Genomic DNA, 13,630 nt, shown 5'->3' on the forward strand with positions numbered 1-13,630 from the left:
ACTTGAAAAACCTTGTTTACTAAATTGTCGACTTCAAGTTAAATTTATATTAGTCGTTACTAATATATAAGGTAATTTAATTCATTAGGTATTAATAACTTTAATATAATGTTGATTCGAGACTAATTCAGCAGTGTTTCCTCAAAAATGAGGTCATTATCGACCGTATACGGCGGTGACACTGCGGTGATGTCACCACTAGCGCCGCCATATCGGGCGAGCGGGCGTTCTTGGGCGAGTAACATAAGAACATTACCAATTTATTCAAAGTTGTTTCGGCGAAGTAAAGAAATGGCTAGACTGTTATGTTACCGATTTAATTAAAAACAGACCTGGGTATGAACTTTTTAGTAACTAGGTACTTAATAAATAGCTGATAGCACTGGAAAAGAAAACTTTATACCTTAATGACGACCCGTTCTTGGTGAATTTATTTATACAATTGAAATTTAAAAACTTTAGTAATTTTAAGGGAGTTATTAATTGTCACATGTTTTTCCTATTTATATAAAGTAAGACAAACTGACGATCACAATATAAATTCCTAAGAATTTACCACGCGTAGTTTTAAGTGAAATTGTATATTGTGAGATAAATAAATCATATCATATCATATAGGTAACCTTTTTTTCTTCCTATAATCCAATATTTCGAATATTAGGTTCTCTCGAGTGTAATTCGCCACACCACACGTCAAATAAGTGTAACAACCTACTCATAAGGCCTTAAACCTGTCGAATTGTAAACAGCTTTATTTCTTACTACCCACCTTATCATATTGTATGTAGGCAGACCGCAAGGTTTCGTGTAGGATGGCAATCATTTGAAAGGCAGGAACACGATATGACGAATTGGTTTCCTAGCTAGTATTACCTACATTACGTGGGTCGAGTTTCTTGTCACAAGACACTGGATAGATTGATTCATTGGTTAGATAACATGCCTGGAGGTGTTGGGAGTAATAGCGAAGGTCGATCGCATTGAGATTGTATTGCAAATACAGATTACTTTTGTAGAACTGCTTTGGTGACCTGTAATGGCGAATTTACCATATTCCTGTCGAATCCGAAAAGTGCATTAGTACTTTCCATCACAGAAGGGTTATGCTTCAACAACTTGCAATACGGACCTTTTCTATCAGAAATAGTGATAGAAAGGACCTTATTGCCAGTGGCGTAGCGGGAACTAATCCAGTATTTAGTCGTGGGCGATCCACAGCTGCGAAGCCCTTTTTTATATTTTTCCAAGGCAAAAAAAGGGCTTCCCAGCTTAGCAAAAAAGTTGGCTTTGCGAAGCCCCATTCGCTCACGTCTTTACGCTACTGGTTATTTATTGCACATGAAGCATAAGAACTCTTCTCTGATGGAAAGTCACAAATATGTATTCTCTACGAATGGAATATTTCGAACTATCTAACCTATATGACCTAGTGTACAAGTCATGATCATTATTTTAAATATGTAATGTTTTTAGCAAAAATTTAATTTTTGGTACAAGCTTTTATCATATTCATATTTATTATTAATAATGTACACATACATTACATGTCAAAATTACAATTTAGTTAATACCAACATCTAGATAATAATATAAAAATATTCACATAATACGTTCAATAAAGTAACAAATTATTAAAAATTATAATATTTTATCATATTCTACATTTGCAATATTTCATCTATGTCATAAAAGGCGTTGTCAATTAGCCATTTTTTTAATTTATTATAAAATGAATTATCATTTGATATTGTGGCAATTTGTTCAGGAATGGCATTATAGATTTTTGGGCCCATAGCATAGGTCGTTTTGGTAGATTTAGTTAGTCTGAATCTGGATGTTTCGAGTATACCTCTGTTCCTATTCCTTTAACATCTTAGGTTACCCGTCCTATGAGGAAATGTGTCAAAGTTGGATCGTACGAACTTTATGATGTTGAAAATGATGCCATATCACAGCCTACTTTTCTTTCCAAAGGCAGTAGTCTTGAATAAGTTACTTATTTGACGAATAAAGTCATCCGTGGGGTTCCACAATCTTCAAATAAGCTTAACTGGTAGATTGCAAACTTAGACATTGTGAAACAGGCCCTTAGACTTTAAAGAGTATTAATTCCTAACTTTAATTTCTATTTGTGGATAGCAATGTATGTCAATTTGATAGGATGGGAATGAAACAAAGAAAATTCACATAATTTCAGTTTTATTCATTTTCACCGGAATGTATCGGTGTGAGTGCATGACTGACTTAATATTCCTCAGCACCCTCGCCCTCTCCCTCCGCGGAGTCCATGCCGACCTCTTCGTAGTCCTTCTCGAGAGCAGCCAGATCCTCGCGGGCCTCTGAGAACTCTCCCTCCTCCATACCCTCACCCACGTACCAGTGCACGAAGGCGCGCTTGGCGTACATGAGGTCGAACTTGTGGTCCAGGCGGGCCCAGGCCTCGGCGATGGCGGTGGTGTTGGACAACATGCACACGGCACGCTGCACCTTCGCCAAGTCACCTCCGGGCACGACGGTGGGCGGCTGGTAATTGATGCCGACCTTGAAACCGGTGGGGCACCAGTCCACGAACTGAATCGTACGCTTGGTCTTGATGGTGGCAATGGCCGCGTTTACGTCCTTTGGCACGACGTCACCGCGGTACAACATGCAGCAAGCCATGTATTTGCCGTGGCGGGGGTCGCATTTCACCATCTGATTGGCCGGCTCGAAGCAAGCGTTGGTGATTTCCGCCACAGAGAGCTGCTCGTGATAAGCCTTCTCGGCAGAGATGACCGGCGCGTAGGTGACCAGCGGGAAGTGGATACGCGGGTACGGCACCAAGTTGGTCTGGAACTCTGTTAGATCGACGTTGAGGGCGCCGTCGAAACGCAGGGAGGCCGTGATAGAAGACACGATCTGGCCGATCAGCCTGTTCAGGTTGGTGTAGGTTGGGCGCTCGATGTCCAAGTTGCGGCGGCAGATATCGTAGATGGCCTCGTTGTCGACCATGAAGGCGCAGTCGGAGTGCTCGAGAGTCGTGTGGGTGGTCAGGATGGAGTTGTAGGGCTCAACGACAGCGGTGGAGACCTGGGGCGCGGGGTAGATGGCGAACTCGAGCTTGGACTTCTTTCCGTAGTCAACCGAGAGGCGTTCCATGAGGAGAGAAGTGAAGCCGGAGCCAGTGCCACCTCCGAAGGAGTGGAAGATGAGGAAGCCCTGGAGACCGGTGCACTGGTCGGCGAGCTTGCGGATGCGGTCGAGCACTAGGTCGACGATTTCCTTGCCGATGGTGTAGTGGCCGCGAGCGTAGTTGTTGGCCGCATCTTCCTTACCAGTGATAAGTTGTTCTGGGTGAAACAACTGTCTGTATGTGCCGGTACGGACCTCATCTGTTGGCAAAAGAAGAAAATTATTAGAAATATACTTTTAGAAGTTATTCGTAAGTCAAGATTTTTTGTGTGTAATTAAGTGACTTTGGGAATTGACCTTAATGAAATTTCAAGATATTATGCCCATTGGTACAAGTCCCTTTTTAGAACTTAAAACAAGTCAAGATGTTATTTGTATGAAATTTAAGAGATTTCCGGATTGGGCCTTGTTGTTTTGTTCCAAGATGTTATGCTATGCCCATTGATGCAAGTCAGTTTTTTGAAACTTACCGACTACAGTGGGTTCCAAGTCCACAAACACGGCACGGGGCACGTGCTTGCCAGCTCCAGTCTCGCTGAAGAAGGTGTTGAAGGAGTCATCACCGCCTCCGATGGTTTTGTCAGTGGGCATCTGGCCATCAGGCTGGATGCCGTGCTCCAGGCAGTAGAGTTCCCAGCAGGCATTGCCGATCTGGACTCCGGCTTGGCCAACGTGTACTGAGATGCACTCACGCTGTGACAAAGCAAAAGTTATGTTAGTAAAAATCTAATGTTTGCTAGTTATAGAGATCAAAGTTTTGAATTTTCTAATTAAACCTACAGGGCCCAAGTGCAACAAAATTTAAAAAATTTATTTAAAATGTTTTCGGGAAAGTTGCTAATCACACACAAGATAATCTGTTAATTAAACAGAAATTTATACTTTCCAGGACCCAAACATTCTCATTTGTTTATTAAAAACCTACTAAAAGTTTTATCTGTATCTAGCTATGATATGCTATATCTCTTTATCGGCAAGAAAGGTCAAGTACATAGAAAGTTTGAAGTTGCTCTAGCTAACCAACAATGGCCACAATGGGAGAAAAAGTAGCACATTTCACTTACTCTCGATAACACCGCGCAAGAGAAAGGTGAAAGGCACTTACCACTTAGCAACTTACAGAGCCATACACAAGATTTTCGTAAAACGATCTAACATGTATCGATTTTAGTAACTAAGCTAAGAAAAGCCTTCGGTAATATGCAAATTAGTTTCTGCTCGAGCTATCGGTCACAACAAGTGAGATCATCCATTTATCAAAATAGCCTTGTAAGAGGTCGCGGACACGTCACCGGTTTTCCAACGAAAAGAAATTCGAAAAATAAGATCGAGAGAGAAAAAATTTATAAAAGATTGACGACATATAGGTTGAAAAGTAGAAAATTGTATTGATTAACGGGCGTGGCACCCGGTGAGGATGTCGTGGTGACAAATACCAACGGCCGCCAGTAGCCATGATTAGCGAAACAAAAGAGCAACTTTAATTATAGAACGCAATCTAAATAATTGCATGGGGCCTAGAATAACAAGTAATTTGAAAGAAGGATGTCAAACGAAGTAGAAAACTACGAGAAGTTAATCATTTGCCGGCGCGCCTACATGAAATGGCGGCGTGGCCACCCGGTGTCATTAACGGAAAATACGTCGGAATAAATAATTTTCACAAGAAAATTATTAAAGGGAATGAATATAAGGGTAAAATAATGCAGTACTCACCATTTTGATTTGAGTTTTGTGTAACTTAACGTAGAAATAAGTTAATTAAATAAGTCAGTCGTCGTTCGGCGAGACCGATTAAGAGGCTTGCCAAACGGATAATATGGAGAAAAATCCGTTAGGCGCGCTTATATAGTGACGGTTTCACGGGGGAGCGACGCCGCTCAGGCGGAGTTGTGATTGGTCGATACGGTTGCCGCATGGGCGGACTGGCCAATAAGGACAAGCCTGCATTATCTCACCATTGCGGGAATATGTGGGTGATTCATTCAACTTTAGGGATGTATTCATATCGATATTGTGTGACGAATTAAAAATTAAAAGTACATGTATTTCAGCAATATTTGGTGTAATTCTACTTATTCAATTAATACTTTAATCAGACAGTATACATTGACTGTTACCATTAATTTAAAATATATTTGATCTTAATTTGACTGGGTTAAGCTAACATTTTGCAACGATATTGCTAAATCTGTTGGTCCGAATAGTTGATGATAATTTATTATACAGGTTGTAACAAATATAGTGGGGATCCATTTAAGAGCATATTCAGTATCGTGTTGTAATTAGGAAAAAGTAAAAGAATAAATTTTTGACCCCAAACATTTTTTTTTTTCTATAGTCATGTGCAGGTCGTAAACTAAACCTGTTTTTCTTGTACCTATACTTGCAGACATTAAAAAATACTATGTATGTACCTGTTAAACGCCTATGTAACTTATATATGTGCCTAATTTTTTGTAAACAAATTGTTTTATGTACCAACCTAATTTTGACATGTAAAATACTATGTTTTATGAATAAAAATCTGAATCTGGTGGTACAAACAATATATTAATAAAACTAGAACGTCAAAGGCATGATGACAGGCGATAAAAAATTCTTTAAGTATATACAGTCTCAATATAAGGTCTAAAGTATGTCTTATCTGTTTCATGTTCCACATTTCCTTAAAAGAGAGCAAGCACGCTAGCTGTGTGTGGTTCACTTAACCAAAACTTCCACCCAGTGGTAGTCTGGCAACTTGGCATTTATTTACTGGATACACAGCTCATCATAGCTCCTATGAACAATCTAAGGCATCTGATTTAGACATATTTTATTAGTTATTTCAACTGACGTAAACAGTAGCGATTAGACTAGTGGGGACGTAGTTTTATAATCTTCGCAGGGAAAGTTAAATTAAACTTTTGCTAAACCAAAACAAAACCTAAAATTAAAAACTTAATATAAAAGGCTTCCTCCAAATCACCCCCTTGCAACATACTCGTAAGCACGCTAGCGGCATTACCCCTCTGTATCGCCAGAATTTACCTAGGCCATACACTCGACGAGTGGCATGGCAAGTAGCGAGGGAAGTAGGCAGAGACGTATTGTGGCCACGTTACTCGTCATCGGCCACCATACTGCCCTGCATACTTCCCTCACTACTTTCCATTCGTTGAGTGTCTGGTCGAGGTACTAGAGCATAGTCCATTAATCCTATGAAGTAAGGTCTGAAGTACGTGGGGTTGGGTAACGATCGGTAGCGAAGGGCTGGCCCACACCAGCAGCACACAGCGTCACCCACATGACGGCCAATAGACCTCAATAGACGGACAATAGAGCGACCCGCCACAGCCGAAAAGCGGACACGGCCACTCATACCCCCCGTGAGGGAGGTATCGAATGACATCCATCAGTCCATTACTTCTAACATGTAAGTTCCATGCTGCGATCTAGACGTCATCCACATCGTTGACTATCACAAATTTCCAGCAGCATTGGGATTTGTTAAATAAATCATTATTTCATTATAATTTCTGCGCCAGATAAAATTGAATATTATCTAATAATAAGACACGAACTTCTATCGATATCGATATAATTGAGACGCTTTGTGGACAGCACTAAAAAGATCGTTATTCACATTGTTTATTATTTCGTTTATAAGGGGGCTTTTAACACAAAATATCTACTTAAAATTGAGACTTTTTTTAAGTCCAGGAATTACAGAAGAGCCTGCGTTATATCATACGACCATATTTCTCTGCACACATGCGCACAACAACAACTTGTGGTTGGCCGGACGATTTCATTGCCATATATGGCTGTGCCGGCCCAGCCAGACTAAAATAGGACATAGGTAGTTCTGCATGACATAATACCTATGTATTTCAAAAATTGTTTAGAGGTTATTTTCTACTTGGGAAAGACGACTAGAAAGTTGCATTAGTTAACTATGTAACTTCAACTACTTACTTAATAAAAGTACTTTTAAAATCATTAAATCACACACACATAAGTATCAATGCATTTTCACAATCATTTAAATGAATACAGCGATTAAATTTAACTATAATATTTATATTTGATTTTGATTCAGGAAAATATTTAAGCTAATATAATTGTTGCGAATAGCGCCACCTAGCACAAAATAATAGAACTACAACGCTGCACAGTCCGATCGCTAGCTAACTTAGCGAACTGCAATCGTGCTCAGGACCAGAAAATAGCGCCCTCTTTGAGTAATCATGGGAAATATTTTAGGGGTCATAAGCCCGGGTCGCGGCTCCTGCTGCACTGCACCTGAACTGTATAATAAGAAGCCAGGGAGGTTTTATCAAATTTCCCACCGATTGACTTTCATACAGGGTTTAAACGGTTTTAGAGCACGTCTTGGAGGTCAGAAACAATACTCATAATGGACTCCGTACAGGGATTATATACAGCGTCATGGACTAATCGTACAGTTTTTAGGGTTCCGTAGCCAAATGGCAAAAAACGGAACCCTTATAGATTCGTCATGTCCGTCTGTCTGTCCGATTCTGTCACAGCCACTTTTTTCCGAAACTATAAAAGCTATACTGTTCAAACTTGGTAAGTAGATGTATTCTATGAACCGCATTATGATGTTTACACAAAAATAGAAAAAAAAACAAAAAAAATTGGGGGTTCCCCATACTTAGAACTGAAACTCAAAAAATCTTTTTTCATCAAACCCATACGTGTGGGGTATCTATGGATAGGTCTTTAAAAATGATATTGAGGTTTCTAATATAAGTTTTTTCTAAACTGAATAGTTTGCGCGAGAGACACTTCCAAAGTGGTAAAAAGTGTCCCCCCCCCCCCCTGTAACTTCTTAAATAACAGAATGAAAAATCAAAAAAAAATATATGATATACATTGCCATGCAAACTTCCACCGAAAATTGGTTCGAACGAGATCTAGTAAGTAGTTTTTTTTTAATACGTCATAAAAATTAAAAAAAAAAATTTTTTTTCATACGTGTGGGGTATCTAGGGATAGGTATTCAAAAATGATATTTAGGTGTGTAATATCATTTTTTTCTAAACTGAATAGTTTGCGCGAGAGACACTTCCAAAGTGAAAAAATGTGTGTGTCCCCTCCCCCCCCTCTGTAACTTCTAAAATAACAGAATGAAAAATCTAAAAAAATATATGATATACATTACCATGCAAACTTCCAACGAAAATTGGTTTGAACCAGATCTAGTAAGTAGTTTTTTATAATACGTCATAAATGGTACGGAACCCTTCATGGGCGAGTCCGACTCGCACTTGGCTGCTTTTTTTAATAAATAGTTGACACTGACAGGGTGTGTATGTATTTCTGCTGTCCCTTCAACAACAAATAAGTGGTGAAATTAAAATTAGATATATTTTTTATGAGAAACGGTGGTGGCTGAGTACAGTCATGTGGAACAGGACTGAGGGCCTAAGGCCAGGTAGGCCTATACCGCGAATACTAAAGTTCGCAAATTGCGGGCAGCTTTCTCTGACACAAAAGATAAAGATAAAGAGAGAGAGAGAAAAATGCCCGCAATATGCGAATTTCGGTATTCGCATGTTGGCGGCATTGAGTTATTATTAGTAGAGAGGCCGTACCAAACAATGAAATCCCACCAAAAACATTCGCATGTAAAATGTTCAGAATGTTGCCAAGACGAAACCATAAGGCTCGCACTGACAAAAAGTTATTAGATCTCTTGTAGAGCCAACTTCTAACTCTACAAGCCCTCACTTCACAAAATCTACACCTTCGTTAAAATATGTGGCTCGGCCGTTTCGTTACTACAAGAACTATTGTAAAAAGAAAATAATGAACAGTTAATACATTTTTTCACGTTACGCCCATGAGGCCACGCCGACTTTTGACTAATCGTTTTGAAATACCTATCCAGCGACAACACCCAACACTATGGGGTTGTAGCGAAAAAAAACATCCCACTTTACACCCTATTTATTTTTCACTTTTTATTTGACCACTTTGTGGGCAATGCCAAATTGCAGCTTTCTAGCAGCAGCGACCACGGAGCAAAGTCAGGGATGGACAGACAGACATGGCGAAAACCATGAGGGTTCCTAATTGACTAAGGAACGCTAAAAACCGGTCAAAACATTAGCGTGTGTAATTTATTAAAAACTAATTGTTATTTTTGAAACAAAATTCATATCTATCTTTTCCAAGAAAGCGCCGACCGACAGACACCGCCGTCTTCATCACGTCATCCCACCGACTTCGATATTTCCGTTCAGTTTTCCCGCGCAGCCACCAAGTGCGCGCGCAACCGTCTCGCGCGCGAACGTTTTTCAAACGCCTGCTCGACCCGCCGAATTAAGAAATACATAGTGCATCTGTGTAAATAAATAAAAAAATATTTTATCTGTGATTAGTTTAAAAAAAGTGGGTTTTAGTGTTGTGCCATTGAGTTCAAGGATAATCGATACGTGAGTATTAATATTATGCGATTTATTTATGCCTTAAACATGATTTAAGTTTTAAATTTTAAATATGTGACCGGAAAAGGATTTTCTTTAGACAAAATGTCAATCGGCCTTGTACGGCACCTTGGTCGCCGTTAGATCTTCAAATAAGGCTTTCCCGCGATCTAGGCTGGCCTAGGACGCTGGGATACCTAGGTAGGTATAATACTAGTTCTCTAGCCGGAGGCTGACAAGCACGATACGGTATTGTACTAAATAACTTATTTACTTGATGGGATCTCTTGACTTTCTAAAACGGTGTGTTATAATATAAGAACAAATTATAGTATATTGTGCAACGAGGGGGGTAAGTGGAATTTTGCAAACGATGTGTTAAGATGCACGACAGCCGTAGGCTGGAGTGCATTGAAGACTCGAGTTTGCAATATTTTTACCCCCGTGTTGTGTATGTAACTCCATAATGTTTTACATCACACTTGCGAAGAAAAAACTAAATTTTTTAGCGAACTTATTGACATACTAATGGATTTTAAACATTCGTTCGCCATATTCTCATTATTTGACAGGTTAGACATGGCACAGACCTATCCGGCATTCAGCCACGATTGAACATTCTATAAAAATATTTAAAAATGGCTATTATATTAATCAAATTAAATATTTTTAAGTATAATCAATAATAAAAACAAATTATAAAGGTCAGTATTTCAAAAGTAAAACTCTTCTATACCTACTTGGTTCGTATGGATTAGTGACACATTAGAAAATAAGTTTTTGGCAAAAAATTCATTTTTGGTACAAGCTTTTATCGCTGAGTGTACTTTTCTTTCCACAGGCAACTAATACTCATCGAGCTAATTCTAAAAACCCGAAACACAATTAGGTTGCGTTGTTTTATCACAGAGTTCCTATGTCGACCTCTTGTCTCCATCATCAGATCAGCTCGATGGTACCATAATATTGCATTGTCACCCGACTTACATATGTATGCAAATTTTCAGCTCAATCGGAAACCGGGAAGTGGATCAAATTTGATTACAAACAGACAACGGTCAGGAGAAAGTAAATAAAAGCTTGTAAAATCTGTAACTCCCAAGGGAGTTATAGCTTTTTTCACAATCCATAACTCCCACGGGAATAATACATGCCTTTGCCAGTTTATACTTAGCTGTGTTGTTTGTCTTTCTTGGTATTGGAAATGAAAAGTAGAATGTTTTAACTCGGGTGAAAGGCACCATTTCAGTCTCGGACTATTGGCGACGGATTCTTATCGCGACTGCCATGCGGCAACGACATCATCGCAATTAATTGAATTAATCAAGGAAATAGTCAGTCATTTGGGTTGTTTTCGTCATAACCATCCTTTCAATTACAGAATAAATTACTGCTTAACTGATGAGGTTAATTCAGAATAATAATGAGTCACATATCCCAGGATAGACCTTGTGCTCTTTACTCACGGCTATTTGAGCCGCGAATTATTGAGAAAACACTGAAACTGATGTGGGATGCGTCAGCGCGAGATGCAGTCATCCCCGTGAAGAATGGATCAATTGTTGAATGAATATACATTGCCGACAAGATACCGCGCGCTCGAAATGTGTTGTTTTGTGGTCTAATACTATGAACACTGGACATAAGGACATATAGAACTACCTGTGCGCATGTTTGAGTAAGCAATGTAGTTAGTTTTAATTTGAGTAGTAGATGTTGACACATCTCATAATCTAGGGCAGTAATTAACACTTATTTCTCGTTTTACAGCGACAGTTATCTCTTCTGTAGTTAAATTAATAAAAACATCACTAAGGCTTCACTTTCACTTTCACTGAGGTGGTGATGATCGGAGAATAGGTGGAGATGTGTTGGAGGGCTCCTGTACACGATAGCTCAGCGTAGGCCAGTATAAGGGACGCAGCTATGCGGTGAAATGAGTTAGTAATAAATATCACTTGCTGCCTCTAACGCATAAATGCGTCCCTTGGACTGGTCTACGCTGGACCATCGTGTAGAGGAGCCAGGAGACAAGGGCGTTGCCAGCTGATGGGATGGGGGGGGGGGGGGGGCAGTTCATATGGCCGAGGGCCGTGGGGCGGGGGAGGGGCATACATATTATAGTTACAAATTTTCTTCTCTCGGGGGCAGCTACAATGCTACATTTAATCAATTGTTTCTGTTTTAATGAGGTGTGCCAATAAAGAGTATTCTATTTATCTCTCTGCAATGAAGTTTAATTAATAAAAGAAAAAGAGACAGTATTTGAGTATCTCCTTTGTCTAGTACGCCCTCATTCATAAAATGTCTTTGAAATTTACGCTATTTTTTTTTTTATACTACGTCGGTGGCAAACAAGCATACGGCCCGCCTTATGGTAAGCAGTCTCCGTAGCCTATGTACGCCTACAACTCCAGAGGAGTTACATGCGCGTTGCCGACCCTAACCCCCTCCCTCCCCTCGTTCAGCTCTGGCAACCTTACTCACCGGCAGGAACACAACACTATGAGTAGGGTCTAGTGTTATTTGGCTGCTGTTTTCTGTAAGGTGGAGGCACTTCCCCAGTTGGGCTCTGCTCTAGATCTGGAATGACATCCACTGGCTGTGCCCTACCACACAAAGCGAGATGACATTCACAATGCCCATACCTCTCTTTAAATTTAATTTAATTTAATTTGTAAGTTTCTAGGGTAGAATAGATAAGCAGGTTTTATTATAAACATTTAAATATGACGGGAAGTAGAATAGACATGTTTCGAAAGATTTCTGCATGTAGCTAATAGGCTTTCTGCATGACTAATTTAGTCAATTAATATTCAAATTTTTCCCACGACGTAACTTTATACATCCGACACTGGGCCACGGACTGTTCCTTTCACTATACCTACTGAAAATTACGGATAGGGACAAACATTTGTGAACGGCCTGACGTTATATGAATAACCCCATTCAACGCGGAGATGATCTTAACATATTTTGAAATCTACCAGTAACAGCCCAGGATCGAAAAGTCCTTGTGCTCCTTACTCACGGTTATTCGTAAGCGAATGATTGAGAAAATATCTCAAACCGCATGCGTCAGAGATGCGGTCATCCCCATAATGTGAGCAAGTTTATTACAACACTGACAAATAAATCCCTCTTGTTGCATCCTAAAGGGTGACTCATGTTAGAACGGTCCGGGTCCAGGCCGAGGCGTCCGACACTTTAATTTTCCCATGCATCACGTCATCACCGATCACGGCGATCACCCGTCATAGAAAACTATGAAACTTTAGCGTCCCCGGACAGAGACTGTTTTAGCGTGAGTCATCCAAACTCAAAACTCCAATAACTTAAAAACGACATATGCCACTTGAAAGAGTTATAGGAGACCAGGATTGGCAGTAGACAGTGTTGGCATCTACTGACCTGACCAAACTCAAACGGGAAAAAGGCCTGTAGCGAACAAACCTTTTTCCAAACCCCTTACTAAACGAAATGCGGGTGGTAAATAAAATTAATTAAAGAAACTTCCCTACATCAGCTCGAAGACGCTCAATGATAACTTGATAATTCTGAGCCGCGAACCGAACGAAACGCCAGATGAGCGATTGACATTTTGCACGACTTTATACATATTTTGGCGTCAAGTTCATCGTCCCAACTCTGTTAAAAACTTAGTCCTTTTGAATTTGGACTTTGATATATTTACTGAAAGTATTTTTATTCTTTATCCATCCGCTTTATGTCTATCTGCACTGGCCCTTCAAATAATAAACATACCTAATATTTTCTACATCTCTGAATTGCAATTTTAAAATCATACTTTAAAGAAACTTGGTCATTTCATACCTACTCTTGTTGCTTGTGGTTAGCGATCAGTAGAATTGCAATTTGTTTCTTACAATCATACAATTGGTAATATATTCAAAGTGCGACGGCGAAAAATGGCGATGTCCACATATGCAACTTTATTACATTTAGTTAAGTCTGTTATCTTTTGCAGTTTGCCTTTCCCAAGGAAACCGCATTTTTCT

At 39.6% G+C, this 13,630-nt stretch overlaps 2 protein-coding genes across 2 annotated transcripts in view; one reads left to right on the forward strand and one right to left on the reverse strand.

Annotated features, from left to right (window-relative positions):
• Positions 1-2,182: 2,182 nt before the first annotated feature.
• On the reverse strand, positions 2,183-5,082 carry LOC133530744 (tubulin alpha chain). The gene is made up of 3 exons (XM_061868787.1): positions 4,888-5,082; positions 3,642-3,864; positions 2,183-3,371 (listed from the first exon to the last, which is right to left on the reverse strand). The coding sequence occupies exons 1-3, from the start codon at positions 4,888-4,890 to the stop codon at positions 2,245-2,247; spliced, it is 1,353 nt and encodes a 450-aa protein (XP_061724771.1). The 5' UTR covers positions 4,891-5,082; the 3' UTR covers positions 2,183-2,244.
• A 4,353-nt stretch (positions 5,083-9,435) lies between these two features.
• LOC133530812 (mucin-2) overlaps positions 9,436-13,630 on the forward strand; it is a 64,728-nt gene continuing 60,533 nt past the window's right edge. Inside the window, exon 1 of the mRNA XM_061868883.1 lies at positions 9,436-9,620. The gene's annotated coding sequence lies outside the window, so the exon portion shown is untranslated. The remainder of the gene's footprint in view (positions 9,621-13,630) is intronic.

Source organism: Cydia pomonella, chromosome 23, assembly GCF_033807575.1.
Source record: "Cydia pomonella isolate Wapato2018A chromosome 23, ilCydPomo1, whole genome shotgun sequence".
Classification (NCBI taxonomy): Eukaryota; Metazoa; Arthropoda; class Insecta; order Lepidoptera; family Tortricidae; genus Cydia; species Cydia pomonella.